Here is a 19187-nt window from a genome sequence, read left to right as displayed (position 1 = left end):
CGTATTTCTCTTCTCGAGATTGTGTGCTTATCTCCATTGACCATCGTCGTTCATTGTCGCCTTCGAGTTTTATTTTTCCAATTATTCTATATTGGTTTTCTACACGGTTAATTAAAATTGATTGGAAAATATTGTGGAAATGATAAGATTGTTTATTGCGGCTAACTTGCGTGGGAAAATCAAGTTTCAAGAGTTTAGATTGTGAGAGAAGAATGTATTATCATCGTCAGATAAGAAATATGATGCCAATTAAGATACATTACTTAATAAATAATAATTAACATTATTTTTAAATTATTATTTGAAATAAATTTTATTCAGGTTTGGTTTAATCATTAGAATTATTATCGAAATATCGTAATTTTGAAAGATTATTAAATATATCAAATTTTATTTATTCAAAAAATGTAAGCTTATTTGTTCTAATATATAATAAATTTATTAATTTATTAATCTAGATATTTATAATAATAGATATATATAATAATTATAATATTAATTCCAAAATATTCTAAAATATTTGTAATAAAAGAACAAAAATATATTGAAAATAAAACACTAAAATCGTAAATTATTAAGAATGTATTAACATATATTTTTAATGAGTTATGAATTAGTTATAAAGATATTATAAGATGTTTAAAAAAAAAATCCCATAAAATAATACTTAATCATGAAAACAATAGATCTTTCATTATAAAATTCAATAAATTGTTTAAAACTAAATTGTTTAATGTTCTTGTTATTTTTCATTTTATTAAATTATATTAAACACAATTAAAGAATTGTTTAATTAATTATTTAATAAAAATTTCAAAATCATGTTTCGAAACATACAGTTGAAATTCTTTTGTTTTCAAAGCCATAATATTAATGAAAAATTTTTATAATCAATATTAAATTTCACTTTTAATGTAGATTAAAATGATGATTTTAGAAGTAATCGAAATATCAAACTTTCTCGTGACATTACATATTGAAAATAATTAATATTAAAAGATATATAATAATATAATTATGAAATTGGAAATGTATACAAAATAAAATTTTTATGAATAAAAAAAAAAAAATCTTAAAGAAATAGAAATCTTAAATACAGATTTGTTTTATTCTTTAAATATCATAACATAAACTATCTTTGAATAATTTGTATTTTTTCGCATGTTGTAAACATATTGTAAATTTTTGTATATTTAAATTATACATAAATGCATAAATAGTTTATTAATTATATATTAATATTATACATTAATTATATATTAAATTATATATTAATTATATATATACATGAATTTTATAATAATTTAAATAGATATAAAAACAAATAAAAAAATAAAAACAAATATAAAAAATTTTTTCAATATTTTTACTGAATAAAAAAAAGATTATACATATATTATAAGATAAAAGATATATATTATATTTGTTTAAATTGAAAAAAATTATCTGAATAATTATCTGAATAATATCTGAAATAAAAATATTCATAAATCCACACAAACATACACCAACAATATTCAACAATATTTTTTCTAAAAACGATAATAAATTGTTAAATCTTTGATTCTATATTCCATTTCCATTCAATTTAAAGCCTAATCTAAATGAATTTTTACAGTATATAATATTGACAAATCATGATTTGTAAATTATAAATATGCTATAATAATCAAAATAATAATAACAATAATAATAATAATAATCAGAAAGCTCTACACTCATATAAATAATTTCTGAATCAATGTGGAAACAAACGTTTAGAAATAGTGTCACTAACACGTCAAACAAATATTTGATGAGAATAGTGAAAGAAAATTGTAAAAGTGTCGGTCTAACGTGTTAAAAATAAAAAAAAAGAAAAAAAGAAAAGAGAAAAGTACGAAGCCAATCATTATCCATTCACAGGTGAACAACAAATCGGTGGATTGTAGGCAGTCTATAAAACTACAATGACCGATTTCACCGTGAAATAGTAATGCCGCGGCTAAGTGGAAGTAGAATAAAAAAAGAAATGGGCCGAGGAGAAGAAGGAAAATGAAAACGCAGACGAGCAACGACCAGCAGATGTTTCAAGGGTCTCCTCATAGATTTTCGCGGGGATGCACTCGGGCTCGAAGTGCAATCGTAATTAACCGCTTTTCAGTGTCTCTCTCGCATGAAAAATACTGTAGCTTGCATAAATAAGTGGGCAAAAGGAACGTGTCAAGCTGACTTTTCGAGCAAACATTTCTCTCCCTCCTGATTTTGCTTTTAACCCCCTCCCCCCTTTCTTCCCCTTCCTCCTTCCTTCCCCTCCTCTTCCCTCTTCTTTTCCTACTTTAATCCCGGAAGCGGTGAATGCGATAAAAAGGAAGGAGAACAGTGATCAATGAATAAACGAGCTAACAAGTTGGAAATTATAACTTTCGCGTGAATCAGCTCGCCGTTCAGTTATTGAAAGAGATATAATGAATGGAAGAGTAAAATGATATAGCAAATGGAAATAAGGGATGAATTGAGGTGGTCGGTTAAATCGGATTCGAGAAAATTGCGCATTTCAAATTTTAAAAGTAGTTAAGATGGTATATATAGTTTGTTTCAGATTTGTTTAAAACAATGACAATTTTGTATAATGAATTATTGAATTGTATTTGAGAAAATAATTTCAATCAAAAATTATTGAAATTGTTTTGTATAAGCAAAAATATGTCGATATATAAGGAATATTTAAATGGGAATCTAAATATTTTCTTATTTTTAGTTTTATAAAAGTTATTAGTAATATGACGATAATATTTTTCTACAGTTAAGAAAGTTTTGACAAATTATCTTCACTTTTTTAAATAAAATTATATATTTTTTTATGTATTGATTGATTTAATGCGACATTTATAACAATAATTTTTTGACATTCATTACAATATTTTTTCATAGATAATGTAAAATTAAATCAATCAATGTATAAAAAATATATAATTTAAAAAAATGATCTTAAAATCTTTGAAACTCTTCTAAATAAAATATTATCGTTATATTATTTCTCTTCCTTGAATAATTTTTCTTAATAAAATTTTTTTACAAAATGAAAAATAATGGAGATATTTAACTCTTTCCATTTAAATACCTGTAAATCAGTAAACTTGTAAATAAACCAGATTCTGGATTTTTTCTATAAAATTGTGAATATTTATAAAGTAACATTTCTTTAAATAATTCAAAAATTATGAAATGATATTTCATATATTATTATAATATACATATATTAATCAATAATTATGAAATAATATTTCAAATAACATTATTTTACATGTCTCTAGTTCTAAAAGGATTGTTTATAATTGTGATTCTGATTTAAAATCATGTTTTTGATTAATGGCTCCTTAAAATGAATATATATCAAAATGATTGAACATTATTAATTGTTTTATAATAATTTATATTATAATATTCATAGATTTCACAAAATCATATATCATTATTTTAAAATTATTAATTTTTACAAAAGTTATTATTTTTTATTTCCTATTGAATTGCACCTGTAGAATCCAATTTCTAACTTACTTATACATAACTTACTTATACTTGGACAAAAAAAAATTATATCTTTTCTATAAGATAAAAAATTCACTGTTTTAAATTACTTAATATATGATATTTAAAAATAATAATAAGTTCCAATTGCTCTTTTCACATAATTACATAATACAACTAATAATATAACTATAAACTAATAATACAAATATAACTATAACTAACCATCCCTTATTTTGCATGTTGCGTGTTACAGCGTGTGACTGTCATCCGATCGGCGCTTCCGGAAAAACTTGTAACCAAAGTACCGGCCAATGCCCGTGTAAAGACGGTGTAACTGGTACTACTTGTAATAGATGTGCTAGAGGTTACCAACAGAGTAGATCGCATATTGCACCTTGTATCAGTAAGTATATGTAGTAGTTAAGTTTTTATAGCCTTTCACGCGTTTTCTTTATTATTGTAAAGAAAATATGCCATTCGAATATGTTTACTTCTATTTCTCCTATGTATTGCAAGAAAATTTTTAGTATTATTTAATTATATTGTTTTATAAATCATTAATGAAGTTTTGGAGTTAATTGATAGAAGAGATCGTTATTTGATAGAAGAGAGTGCAGATATGAAAATGTAAATAAAAGATGCGGAAAAATTGAAGTATTTACTTTGAAAAAGAAAACATAAATAACATTGGTGCTAAAATTTATAAAAAAGAAATATTTGGAGGACAAGATTTAGATTCTTCCGTTTTTAAGAATTATTTGAAGATTATTATATTAATCCTGAATGAATTTATCTTTTATATGATATAAAAAAATATATTGTTTAAAGAATTAAAAGTTTCTTAAAAAATACAAATACTAAGTGTTTCATGAATGAATATCTGATTAATAGGTGATTCTACATATAATAATGAGTCGAAAAAAAAAAATAGAATTTCTTTCATTCAAGTATAAATGAAATTGATAATTCCTGATTGAATACGTAATGAACTATTGATAGTTATTCTATGTATGAAAATAAACAAAAAATTTTTTCCATTTCCAAATAATTTTTCAAAACTAATTTTAAAAATTAGTTTTCGAAAAAATTTAATTTAAAATTTCTTAAATACATGTGTTCAAGGATTTAAGCGTTAAAACTTATATTCTATACTTTTTACTTATTTTCATATATGAAATAATCTTTTATCAATGATTTATTTATATCGAGAATTATTTAATTATATTTGTATTTGACAAATTTTCAAATTTGATTATTCGAAAATGAAATTTTTATAATAAAAAAATTTTATTTCTTTTGTATTCGTTATTGTAGAATCATCAACGACCTTAGTCAATTATGAAATAAAAATTGTTATATACTATTACGTTGATTATAGAAGATTGCAAAATTATTTTTTCATTTCTTTTAAAATATGTTATTTACAAATATTTTATATATTTTAAATATATTATATACTATATATATATATTATATATTTTATATATTATATGTTAAATATTAAATAAATAAATAATTCAACATTATTTGTTAAATTTGTAATGAAATGATTTTAAGCAAGAAATGCATATTCTTAATTCTAATATACATATGTAGAATGAAATAGAATGAAAAATGAAATATAAGAAATAAAAATAAAATAGACGTATAAAACGCAAAAGCAGAAAGATTTTTGAAAGAAGATTTTTACAATGCATTCATCAATATTCTATTTTCAGTTTCCCATAAAAGTTAATAAAAAAAAGATAGTACGTAAAAATGAATATACAATGGAACTTTAAAAATCACAAGTAGCGTGAACGTTCTATGCTTTTTTTAGCTCTCTCTATTTTATTTCTTTATATGCATAATAAAAGAATGTATACATTTTTCAATAGTAATAGTTTGCAATACACATGAAAAAAATAATACGTTATTTTATCAATATAGTCTCTCGATATGAAATGATTCCTAATTTATTTAATATTATATTAATATAACAAAATGTGATCTCTAAAAATTCACGATAATTAGTTATAATATCTATAATATCTGAGAAAATAGCGGCAAGTTATATTTAAAACTTTTATTTTGAATTTTACATAATATTCATAATAAACTAATAATAATTTATATAATGTTGAAAAGATATTAATTGTAATTAATATCATTTCTTAAATTATTATTCAGAATTATAATTCTTTTTTGAAAACTATTTTATATGCAATAAATAAATATTGAAGTTATATCGAAAATTTAATTGACGTTTAAATGATCATACGTCAGGTATCACAAAGTAAACGATTATCAACCACTTTTGCAACGCATCGTTAACGATTTAACAATAAGTTGACTTCATGAGTAGCAGACTTAATTATTTCCAGCATATCGCACTACGCCATTCTATATAAAGTTTACCCTGATTTATTATGAGCATAGCGATCCTTGTATATCCCTGAAATATTCATCGATACATCGGGTGACCAGAATGTACTCATCATCGTATTATCAATGAAATATCTGTAAAAAAAATTTTAAAAAATCCATAAAGAAAAATATGTAAATAATATTATAAGATACTAATAATATAATTCATGTATCAATAATAAAACAATACACGTTTTAAGTCTTAATTTTTCCAATGTAGTATTTAAATATTACAAAATTAAAAAATTATATAATGTGTTTTATTATGTGTTTAAAAAATTTATATAATTAATCTGTCGTAAATTAAAAATATAATAAAATATAATATAAGCAAGAGATGCAATATAATTTATTTAAAAATGCGAAATAAAATTCTTTTTAAAATTTCGTTAAGAAAAAGAAAATAAATGAAAAGGATGTAAAATAGGAAATATAAAATAGGAAATGTTTCATAGAAAATATAATACAAAAATGTTTTGAAAAAAACTCATTTTTAAATCATAAGTATTTTCAATTATTATACAATTTTAATATTCTTTTCATATATTACAAATATTTTCAATTATATAAATATATAGATATTGTCTTGTTAGATTTAAATTTCGATTCAAAGATTTATGATTTGAACAAAATTTTGAGAATGATTCTTCAGAAAAAAATAACAAGAATAAAAAATGTTTATAAGATTTAAAATACGAAAAAAGAAAAATAATAAAAACATGTTGCTTTTCTACCTTATTATCTTTTTGTTATTATGTTTTAGCTTAAATAAATATTAAATAAATTTGAATGTAATATATGTATATTTATTTTGATATCTAATATTTATTTTGATATCTTTCAACTTTAATAATTAAAAAGAAATTAAATATAACATTTTTCACCTTCTAGAAAATTCTCCAAATATTTTATATATTTATAGAGATCATTAATAAAAATTTAATATCTTCAATAATATCAGAGATAATTTTATAACATTTTACGCAGAACATTTTGTATATTCTTCCAATTTCGCGAAAGGAAAGTTTTCCAATGAATTTTAAAAATCCAATTATTGCAAAGTCATCAGTGAAAAATGGTAATATCTAGCCAATTGGGAAACTTCATTGTTACGTACACACGATATCTAAATACACGAAGAGAATTCTTTCGAACATTTCATTAACGGTTCAAACAGCGAAGGAGCAGTCAGGAGAAACAAAAAAGAAAAGAAAGAAAAAAAAGAGCAGAAAATTTTCGTGGCCGTCCTGTTTTTAGAAGCGATCGATCGATCAATTGGAGGGAACACACGAAGTGTTCGTCCGTGTTATCGCTCGATCACGAGTCCAATTAGGCAAAATTTGCGAATACGAAAGAGGAAACCGTGTACCTTTTTAGAAGAGATACGAGCTGCACTTAGCGTATATCTTCGTCCTACGATTTCACATTTATTTTCTTTCTTCTCGTAGAAATACCGAGGGTTGTGCAGACTCAAGGCACGGCCGGCGAGGAGAGTGGAGAGCACGAAGACGACGACGATGATCGCGGTTACGATGGACGAACCGGTGAGTAAATGTCAAATGAATCGATATAATGTGTGAATCTATTTTGTTATTTCGATATGTTTTAATATTTCGTGAGAAATATATTATAGTGGATTTTTGTTTTGTTAATATAATTATATGTTATTCGTGGTCTAGATCTTCTATAGAGGAATGAATAAAACTGATTATTTCGTAAATTTTTGGACACGTACAAAGAGTCATATAGAGAGATATTTGAATAATGCATATAGAAATATTAAAATAAATTGAAGATAGTATTTCACTCAATACAATATATTTTTGTTATCGTTTAAGAAAAAATAATCAAAAAACAATATGTTATGATACAAGACTCTACAAATATTTTATCATTGCATAATATACGTGATTTTCAAATAGAAATGTAATATGTACACTGTAGAAGTATTCAATGAAAGTAAATAAGATATGATGCATTTATCTTAAAGAAAATTGAATATATGAATTGAAAATTGTTTATGCACTGGGTTATCGAAAGCAATTAATGTGTAACGCGAAAAGATTATATCCAAATAGATATTACTTAATACTTGCACTTGGATTTAATGTAAATAAAATATTATTATCTCCATTTAATTGAAACGCAATAGATACGTTCTATTTTTTATTCTACAGCCATGGATTACTTTTTTGCATTATGCTACATATGACCTCAATACATATTGCATTATAATAATGTTGAAGTTAAACATATTTTTTTAATTTGAAATATATTTTCTTACATTTGAATACAATTTGAATACAATTTGAATAAAACATTCATTTTAGAATAGTAAATATTCAAATTAATAAAATATACATGTATGTTACGAATTCCTATTATTTTTCATTTCTTTGCAATATCTTGTATCAGAGAAACATTTTTAGAAATGAAGATATTTCTTTATAATTATCTATTTGAAAAATCTCTTTTTTATAATCCTATAATATATAATGAAATTATAAATAAAGTTAAATGTGACTTGCAAATATTTATTGTATGTTTGAAACAATATTTTATTTCATGTACATATAAAGTATTATTAAAATATATATTGCTAAATTATTTTTATAAAATATAAAATATTCTAAAAAATTAAGAAAATTAGAAAAAAACAAAAATTTTATATCATAATTATATTTTATCAATATTTAATTGTTATTAATAAATTAATATTATTATATTATTAATAAAATTAATAATCATATTATAACAGAAAATAAAAAATAGTTAAGAAAAATTCAACGATAATTTTTCTTTTCATTTGATACAAACGATAAAATTGAAAACTTGCAAAATTGAATACTATAGAGAAACTTAACTCAAATTAAGTAAATAATTAAAAATTACATAAAAATCCTTTACTTATCTATTCAAATTCTTATTACTTACAGTACTTTAAGTACATCTTATTGTAACTAATGATTCATATCATTTAATAATTAAATTATAAGAAATATGTGGTGTAAAATTTTAATTGAGAAATACACGAAAGATATCTAATGGTAAAGGAATCTGACTTATTCGTAATTTCCGCTGTAATATTCCCATAAGCAGAAATACATACTCACATATATGAGAAAATGTAGAGAAGGGAGGAAGTTTATACTGCTACAAACTTCCTTGCCATGTTGCAATATGGAATGTAAGCACAATATTAATTTGGCAGATAGAGAGAGAGAGAGAGAGAAAGAGAGAGAGAAAGAGAGAGAGAGAGAGAGAGAGAGAGAGAAAGAGAAAGAGGAGAGGTTGGAATGTCTAGCCGCTTGGTCGCAGCCTCTCAGCCACCCTAATAGCTTAATTAAAGCTACCCTCACTTGCAGTTTGCCCATTTGCTCCAAGTTTCCAACGGCCTACTTGTGCCAATGTAAGCATTAAGAAAAAAGTTTACTATTTTTATTCATGCGTTTTTATATACAGTTAATTGCAAAAATACGTAAATATTGTAAATTTGAAATATTACATAAAGAAAGTTAGCTCCAATAATCTTTTTTAATAAATTTTTCTTTTGGAATAATGAACGTTAGTCGAACTAGAACATATTTTAACAAAGTAATGTTGTTTATTAAACTTGTTAACGAGGTAAAAAAAAAAATAATAATCTCACTTTTTCACAGTTATAAAATGAAGTTGTAAAAAAGTAGATTTAACAATATTAGATCGTAAGTAATGTCATTTTAAGAATTCAATTTTAATAAAAAGATAATAACGATTATATTTGTTTTTATTTTTTTATTTATATTTTTTATTATTTATATTTATTATTTATATTTTTCAAACTTTTAAAAGGATATTTTATCTTTTTATTTAAAATACTATTTTAAATGTTGATTTCTATTTTTAAAAAATTTTTCATTTAAAAAGTTTTGGCGATGAATAAAATAGATATTAATTCATGTTAAATTGGAAAAATATAAAAGATGAGTGATATGATATAATTAAATTATTTATTATATCATATCTAATTATATATTCTTTATTTATTCTTTTCTATCATATATATTTAGATATTGTTGTTAATTATTAAAATCACTTGTGTTACATATTTATTATAAATTTTTATTAATAGATTTTACTAATAAACTATAACAATTTAATTTTATATTTCTTTTCTAACATTTATAACAATATATATAACCGTTTTAATATTGATAAAATTTATTTTATCTGATTTAATTTCAACTTGGGCTTTTTTACAAAAACTTTTTTTTAAAATTTCTTATCTACAGTACATTATATTTTCTTATCTGATTGCTTAAATAATTAATGATTAATGATTAATTAAATTATAATGTTGATCATATTAATTGATTAATTATAATTTATAATATTTATTATTATATATAATATATAATATAAAATAAAATAAATAATTAATTATAATTCAAAGCTTAATTTGCAATTTATCAATTAATTATATACAGTGAAATTAAATATATATATATATATATAATTAAATTAAATTAATATTACATTCATAGTAATATATTTATGTTTTAAATCTTTTATATATATATATATATTTTTTACTTTATCTCCCCTTTATGTGTTAACTCTATCTAATAACATTAACTTCTATCTAATAACATTACTAGTTTGAACTATAAGCATCATTATCAAAAGAAACATGTTTCAGTATAGCAACTATAAATAACGAAGTATTATCCATCGTAGACATGTTCAATAGTTGGATCAAATATCATATCATTGCCTCGAGGTTCCAGTTACTCCTACTATTACATATTACCATCTCGATGCAATAATTTGCGGATAAAGAGGAGTTCAACTTCATAAGAGGAGATACAGTCATTGTCGCCGATAAATGATGCATTTCCTTCGAATAAAACCCACAGCTGCATTTACGAACAGTATTGTTATTAAGCAAAAACAAAGAAGCGTAAATGCGTAAAAACAGCTCCCTACGTAATTTACGTCCTTTCAAATATAATGTTCATAATTATCAACAATATAATTTTTTTTTTTCAATCGGTCGGTATTTCGAGCGATATCGACAATATCGATCGAGCATCTTTTTGAAATTTGCAAGTGTTTCATCCTATGAATTTTATATATTATACATTTTAATACTTTAATACTAATATAAAACATAATCTCTATAAAATCGATTTTATAATATCTATTTAGAAGTACATTATCTAAAATATTTAGAATATCTAAATGTCATTACATGCAAAAATTGCATCGGTTTTTTTGCATTTTTATAAATAACATTATTCTTTTTTATCATAATAGATTATAAAATTGATGTTACATAATAATTATGGATGTTATAAAGTATATTTGAGAGTAAAATTCTTGAGAATTACTTTTATCATTTTTCACTAATAATGTTATTGAGAATTTTTCGAGGATAATTGTTATCCTTTTTTACCTAATATTAGTCCTAAAAAACATCCAACATCCGACATTTTAATATTTAACAAAGCTTTCATCTGTTGAGAGTAATATATTCGATTATTAACTAAGATATTAAATTAACAGTTAATCTTAATAGTTAATTAAATAGGTTATTAATAATACTAATAAAATTATACTATAATAATATAATGTTAAAAAAAACTTTTAAATATTAAAAAATTTTATATTAGAGAAATATTATCTAACATTTATATTTTAATAATCTCAATTATATTTTGATATATTCATTTTATCCCTTTGTTTTTCTCTTATTCAACACTTTCATTCTATCTCTTTTTGTTTTTTTATTTTTTTCCATCTTTTCTATTTCTACCACTTTCTCTCTTTCTATTTATCTCGTTTTATTCCACGCTTTCTCTTTTTCCTCCTTTTTTTCTTCTCCTTCTGATGGTGATGACTGAACGCAATGGAACAGGAGGGTTGGTTCCCAAGTTATTATTATTTAGCCGCAGATATACATTTGTCCCTTTAATGGACCGACATTTACTTCCACGCGTCTTCGCAACCTCGATGTATACTCACACACATGGATCCATTCGGAAATTATTTGGCTCTGCTGGCTCGAAACGAAGCAAAGGAAAACTCTCGACAGGGCAACTGAATGCCATACAAGTACCAAAACCGTCATCGAGCCCGCCGGTTTTATGCTTAAGTAGAATTGCACTCTTTTCGATGACAAGTACGTACATTCCCGACCATAAGTCACCAAATACTTAACTATACTGCTCTTAGTAAAAATGTTCTATCTAGAATATATATATACTAATGTATGCAATCAGAAAATGATTCCATGTAAAAAAAATAAAGAATAAAAATTAAAAATATAGAATTAAAAATATAGAATAAAATTTAAAGCTTCGAGTTTGAAAAATTTTCAGAGTTCATAAAATTAGTTATTTATATAATAAATTTTTTTCATTTAAAAATTAGTTTTCGATTCGTTTAATAATATATATGTATATATGCTATAATATATATAAGGAAATTTTTAGTTCTTATCTTTATATTGTCTTTGTTAAAAAAAATAAATTGAATCTGATTCTAGATCTTTAAAAAACATTACATTTTTTAGTTTTATTTAAAAATTAGAAATGTATAGAATTTTCAATACATTTTAATCTTATTTTTCATTGTTTTTGACTTTCAGTTTTAAATTTTTATTTTTATTATAAAAAGTAATTTAAAACAAGTTAATTATATTAATTATAATATATATTAAAATTGATAGATAAAATATTTGAATTAATGAAAGTAAAGAAATATGAACAAGGTATTACAAATTATGAACAAGTGAACATTATAGTTCTAATATAATACATTAATTAACTAATTAATTAAATGTATTATAAAAAAATATTGTATTTTAATAATCTTAATATAATTTATTATTTTTAATCTATTAAGTAAAGTAATAACATGAAACATTATTAAAAAACATAAGGAGTACTAATACATTATTATATCAAATTATATTAAAGATAAATATAAGAAATTTCATTAATTTAAAAAAATATAATTTTTATATAAAAATTCTTACTTTTTCAAAATAAGATTATGCGATTACAAAATAAATAGAAAAAAATTTATAATTATAATTTAAAACTAAAAAGAAGAAAAAATTAAAAAATTAAATCATTGTAAGCTTAAAATTAGCAAATATTCTGCTAACTTATAGATGAGAATGTACTTACATGTAATGTAAGTTGTTCATAATGTGGGATATTTGTCTTTGAACTTCACAATCAGTCATCAACTCGTTCATTCGATAATCAATAACATTCGAGTATTTTTCAGATGAACTAACCGACAGCTTGCATGCATGTTTGAAATAAAAAACAAGAGATCCTGAGGGATTGCTGATCCCAGATGTAAAAGTACGAAAATATTGTCAAATTGATGAAAACAATTCTTTAATCTTAATTTTTTTTAATCTTAATATTGTCGATTAATACATTTAAATTTTTTATTTAAAATTATAAACATATTGATTATTGAAAATTGAATTTGAAATAAAATATTTATACTTATATTGAAATTAAAAGATTTTAATATTGTTTTATTAAAATACAGGATCATTTATACTTTTATTTAAAAAGCTTTAAAAATTAATGAAATTAAAAAACGATTTAATCAAATCAATTGAAATTAAATAATAATATATATAAACTATTGACTTATTCAAAATTTTATTTGTGCAATCACATCCATTTAATAATAGTTTTTTATTAACATTAAAATAAAATGATAGATTTTATATTTTTTGTCTTAAGAATATGAAAATTTTTCTTTTTTTTGAAATTAATATCATATATATTTCATAGATAGAAATATAATTACATATATTTATTTATATAATTATATATTCATATGTAGTAAATAATTCTAAAAACATTAATATTATGTTTAACATTATGTTAAACATAACACTGTAATATTATGTATCATGAATTCAAATATCAGATAATGTGATGATCAAATTGATGATAATCATCATTAACAAATTTCTTATAAAGAAAAGTTTTTAATTCTATTTCCATCTGACTTAATACCTATGAACTTTTTTCTATCTTATATATTATCTAATTATATTTGTAATTATTTTCAATTTTGAAATTTATTTAAAAATTAATTGAAGTAATCAAAAGATTGGCTTATATATTTATAGGATCTAGAAGTTATATTTAGGTTAATAAATAATAATCAATAAAGATTAAATGTTTCAAAGTTAGATAGTAATAAATTAATTGCTATTTATACACGATTACTTATGTATTTAATAATTTGATATTCAAAGACAGCTTGCTATTTATAATACACTGCTATATATAAATATTTAGGAAAGTTTGAACATGTAATCCTTAATTTAATGGTCAGAATTTGTAAATTTTATACATCAATGATTTTGATTTTAATCTGTTTTACTTCAATATATAATTTTCCAGTTTATAAAAAAACAAGTGATCATATTCTATTTGACGATACGTATTATTATTTCTAATATTTTTTATATGCTTATAAAAACATTTTATAAATTATTTTATAAACATTTTATATAATTTTATACAATTTATACATTATATATAATTTTTTTAAAAAAACGACAATTCAGATGAATATTTTATTATAATTTAAATAATAAATCAATTATGTACAGCATTTTGAATTCAATTCAAAATAATAATAATAAACCACAAATAAGAATCTCTTCTTAAACAAAAGAAATAATCGTCACATCATCTAACAAATGAAGTTTTTTCTTAATAATTACATTCAACGATATTATATTTTCTTAAATATTTTTTTTCTAAACAAGTCACGACAAGTATCAAAACTGAGCCTTTTTATCACTTCAAATAAATCAAGAAATAGCAAAAAAACCATTTCTAAAACGTATCGCCAAAATGATCAGGAAACACCGTGTTACAACGATCGTACACCTCGTAACTCAATCATCCACATACCATTTTACCACCGTGCCAATTAGTACAAAAATAAAAGGTGTTAATATCAATTTGTCATGCTTGGAGGAATCTGAATGATCATACGATTTCCGGAATCGCGTTCATATGTATCCGACCAACGAAGCACGGCGCGTGGGTGCGTGCAACGAGAATTACCCGCGTGGTTGCGTGCAGCATTAACATATAGATGCGATTCGTGACGCGAGATGCATACTCCCGATGTATACACACCTGCATACGCGATACGATGCTCTTATTCCTTGCAAAAATAGCATCTGGAAAGGAGCGACGAGTATCCTCCAGCTACTAGTTTGCAACGCTTATGAACAATGAGGCTGCAATGCTAAAAAGGGGATGCCCACGGCTATCGATGCTCTCTGCCTGTTTGCATACAACCGAACGTGTAATAACATGTTGGTAAGCGTATCGTATCGAGGCGGCTTGCAAGATGAGTTACGATTTTGAGCCAGGTAAAGGCGAAAAACTCGATGAAAAACCCGTAAAATTGATGTTGAAAAGGAAACAGAAATATGTTACCATCGCGTTAACGCTTTATACTCCAGGGTATATAAAAGTTGATAGTGGATGGAACTAAGATTAAATAATTAGATATCGCGTGTAACTTATCCCTTTCGCTTTTTAACTTCGTTGCGTCTTACAAAGAAACGAGATCTCGGGCTTCTTTTGTGAATATTTTATTTATCGTCGGGTCTATTCTTCGATGTCTGTTATTTATATGCAATTCTGCGACAATACCATGTAATTTTTGCTACTATAGATTTCTTTTCTTTCGACAAATTTTATTTTCAATATATATATATATATATACGCAAACTTACGTAGAATTTTGATTTCATAATATTATATATTAAATGATAAGCGTATGATATTTGTGCATTTATAAAATGTTTATCAGCTTAATATTACTTAATATATGTGCAACCTATTATATTTCGTTATAAATCTAAAATGTAATTTAATTTTATATATTATTAGTTTTAAATGATGGCTCACGATTAGTATACTAAATTTTAATTAATCTTATTATCTATCGTAAATTTTCTTCTGACACAGTATATTAATAGGTTATTGAGTTTGGTTACGCATAAAGTATTAGACAACTGTACAAAACAATCATTTTCTTTTGATAGTGTAATAGTAAATTGCAGGAAGTTCATGAATGATGGCGTTGACTATCATAATATTGTATATCCGTATATAGGATGAAACTTGAGAAGAAAAAAATATTTTAACTCGAGACTATTTTAACTCGAAAGGTTTATAAATAATAACCAATTTTACTGTAACAATCTAGATAATCTAGAAAATGCTTAATTGTTTAGAAATTTCTTAATACTACTAGTTTCCTAATTTGTAAAATTCAAGAAGATCGCAAAACAGTCACTATATTTGTTTCTATTTGTAATTATTTTAATAGAAAATTTTATAGTGAAAATTTTGAACATTTAGTTACTTTAGTATACGTGGCTATATGAAAATAATATTGTGGAATAATGGAAGTAATTTATGATATATCGTGATGAACATTGAAGAAATATTTATTGTGACTATATTAACTATAACAGATTTTTAGTATTTTACTTAAATATTTTATTAAAAATTTTACTAGATGTATAATTTACATTTAAAAATAAAATATTTATTTTATATGTTATTAAAAATATTTTTATATAATTATCAAAAGAAAGAGATATTTGTGTACTGTAAAAAAATTTTCAAATTGCAATTTATTTGATTTTTATAAAAAAAGTATAAATAATATTATTATAGTACGTATATAAACAAGATGTTAATATGTTATTGTGGCTAAAACAATAATTAAGGTTATTTAAATTACAAGTAATTTAAGAAGTGTTAAGTGAAAAGATAAAAATAATGACAGATAAGATAATAACAGAATTGTCTTATTTTTATATCATTTTTTGTGTTTATTTTGATCTTTGAAAAAATTCTATGAATATATTAAAACAACCTGTATAATTTTATATATAGCATAATCTAAAAATATTCTTTATTATACATAAAATTACGTTTAGATAGTCTTTCGAAATCGTTTCTAATATTAAAAAATATGTAATTAAAAAATCTAAAATTAATTTTTCCAAACATCATTCATTACATTAAATAAATGATAATACAATCTGAAATTTTTATTTTAAATATTCTTTTCATATTTTTCGTATTTTCCAAGATATTTGCCTGAGGAAATTAAAATCCGTCGTGTATACCAATTTTTTGGCTAATATTTTTAATATAAATAGAATTAAAAATTAATAATTGAGAATCTTAATATTCTGTATTGCTAATTTCTTTTTATTTCATTTGTCCATTTCTCTGTTATCTATTATCTTTCTTCATCTTATGATTTTTACAATATTTATTTAATATTTATTAAATATTTTCCAAATTAATCATGAAGTTTCACAATGAATCTTTTAATATTTATATTATAAATTTCAAATTTAATGTAGTAAATTTCAATTTTTATAAATTTATAAATTTCAATATAAAACAAACTCTAATAAATGATGTACGTATAAGTCTACAAATCTGAACTTTGAAGAAACATCATTTCATATGCGCGTTGAATAATTGAATGTTCAAAGAAAGATAATAAAGATTCATTTGCAATTGCTTCACGATGCAGTAATGAAAATCGGTACCTTGCAGGAATAATAAAGGGCAGTATTAAGAATTTATACATGTTTTGAAGCTGAAGTTTCAAAAATAACTGAGACTTAAAATAATTTTTTAAACGTTTCATTAATTATAAAATACGATTTTTTTTATTTAAAAACATTATAATTATAATTATAAAACTATTTCATAAATACAGACAATGATAATTTCTGTAGATATAATCTTTGTTTGTTGAATGTTAAGTTTATATATCCTATATTATTTCCATTATATAAAGATGTATTATAAAATGTTGATACATACTTTAAAAAACAAATTAATCGAATTTACTTATATTTCTCATTCTCAAATATGTTAATATATTAATAATACAGGAAATAATAACATAAGAATAATAATAACATAGGAAAATAACATATATTCAATTAGCAATAAATTTTTTCAAATATATTTGCATCAAATAAAAATAAATTTAAGAAAATTTATGAAACAAAGTTTATTTCAACTTTTTTTACATTAGATATATACATCTACAATTTTAATAAAAAAGGTACACAATTGAATTGTCATGGTTTATAAAAAATGTTAAAATTTTATTAAAGATAAAAAAGATGCCCTAAAATTTTCTTGCTGGAATATATACATAATATTTGATAATGTTTGATGCTAATATTTTATATAATTGTTATTAAAATATTTGAAAATAATTGGTCTAAAAACATTGTAATGTGTCAAAGAAGCATCAGTATGAAAGGAGCAGAAATAAACATGTTGTCTGGTTTACAAGGCGAGTTAATCTGCAGAGTGCTTACTGTACCGACGCGTGAAATTGCTTGTGCGTATGCGTTCGAATAAACGCCCACTAAGGGGTCCTTCCATTTCAGGAAACATAGTCCTGGTACTGTTTGCACACCACATCGATTCGTTCTCTTTCCCGTTTTCTTTCTTTTCCACAATCATGGATGTATTTTAAAATAGCCCTGACAATAGCCCTTTTTCTCCACGACAAGATAAAAATCAAGACAATTTAAACAGAAATTAGTTTATTGGCAATTTGGCAACTCATTAAATTCATTTGTAGTTTTTTTTTTTTTTTTAATATATACAATATAATATATCACATTCTTTAAAATCGTAATTAATAATTTAATAAAAAGGGATTTCAAGAATTTGCTGAATAATTTTTCTTTCTCTCTTTTTTTTTTAGAATTAATAATATTTGAAGTTCTAAAAGTTTTAGTTATTTGTAGCATTATGGTAAAAGGAGATTCCATTAAATTATAAGAATATTTTTTTATTATTTTGAAATTTTGTAAAAATTCTTTTGTAGTATTTATTAATACATTTACATCAAGGAATCTGCTATATGATATACTAAAAATATGATAGAAATATTTTAAAAATCATAAAACATGTAAACATAATTTTATTACAACGAAAGTACTGCTCAAAGAATTTTTTTTTAAAAGCATTTATTTTTATTTCTACATAAATTTCTACATTTTAAAATTTTTAAAAAATTTTTTAAATTTTATATTTTTATATTTACAAAATTCTTGATAAAAGATAAATAACCATATTTTTAAAAATTGCAATATTTCTGCTTGGTCCTTAATAGATTAATTAGTTCAAATTTTTATATTTTTGCAGTTTGTAGATATTGCA

The 19187-nt window shown here is 22.5% G+C and overlaps 1 protein-coding gene across 1 annotated transcript in view; it reads left to right on the top strand.

The window, feature by feature from the left end:
• The window catches only part of LOC122719236 (netrin-1-like), a 232316-nt gene that overhangs the window by 198877 nt on the left and 14252 nt on the right, over nt 1-19187 (top strand). The window contains exons 3-4 of the mRNA XM_043944888.1: nt 3767-3916; nt 7368-7463. Of these exons, the coding sequence (XP_043800823.1) occupies nt 3767-3916; nt 7368-7463 (246 nt within the window). The remainder of the gene's footprint in view (nt 1-3766; nt 3917-7367; nt 7464-19187) is intronic.

Source organism: Apis laboriosa, unplaced genomic scaffold (assembly GCF_014066325.1).
Source record: "Apis laboriosa isolate Shangri-la unplaced genomic scaffold, ASM1406632v1 scaffold71_cov137, whole genome shotgun sequence".
NCBI classification, from domain to species: domain Eukaryota; kingdom Metazoa; phylum Arthropoda; class Insecta; order Hymenoptera; family Apidae; genus Apis; species Apis laboriosa.
This window is presented reverse-complemented; position numbering and strand designations above follow the sequence as displayed.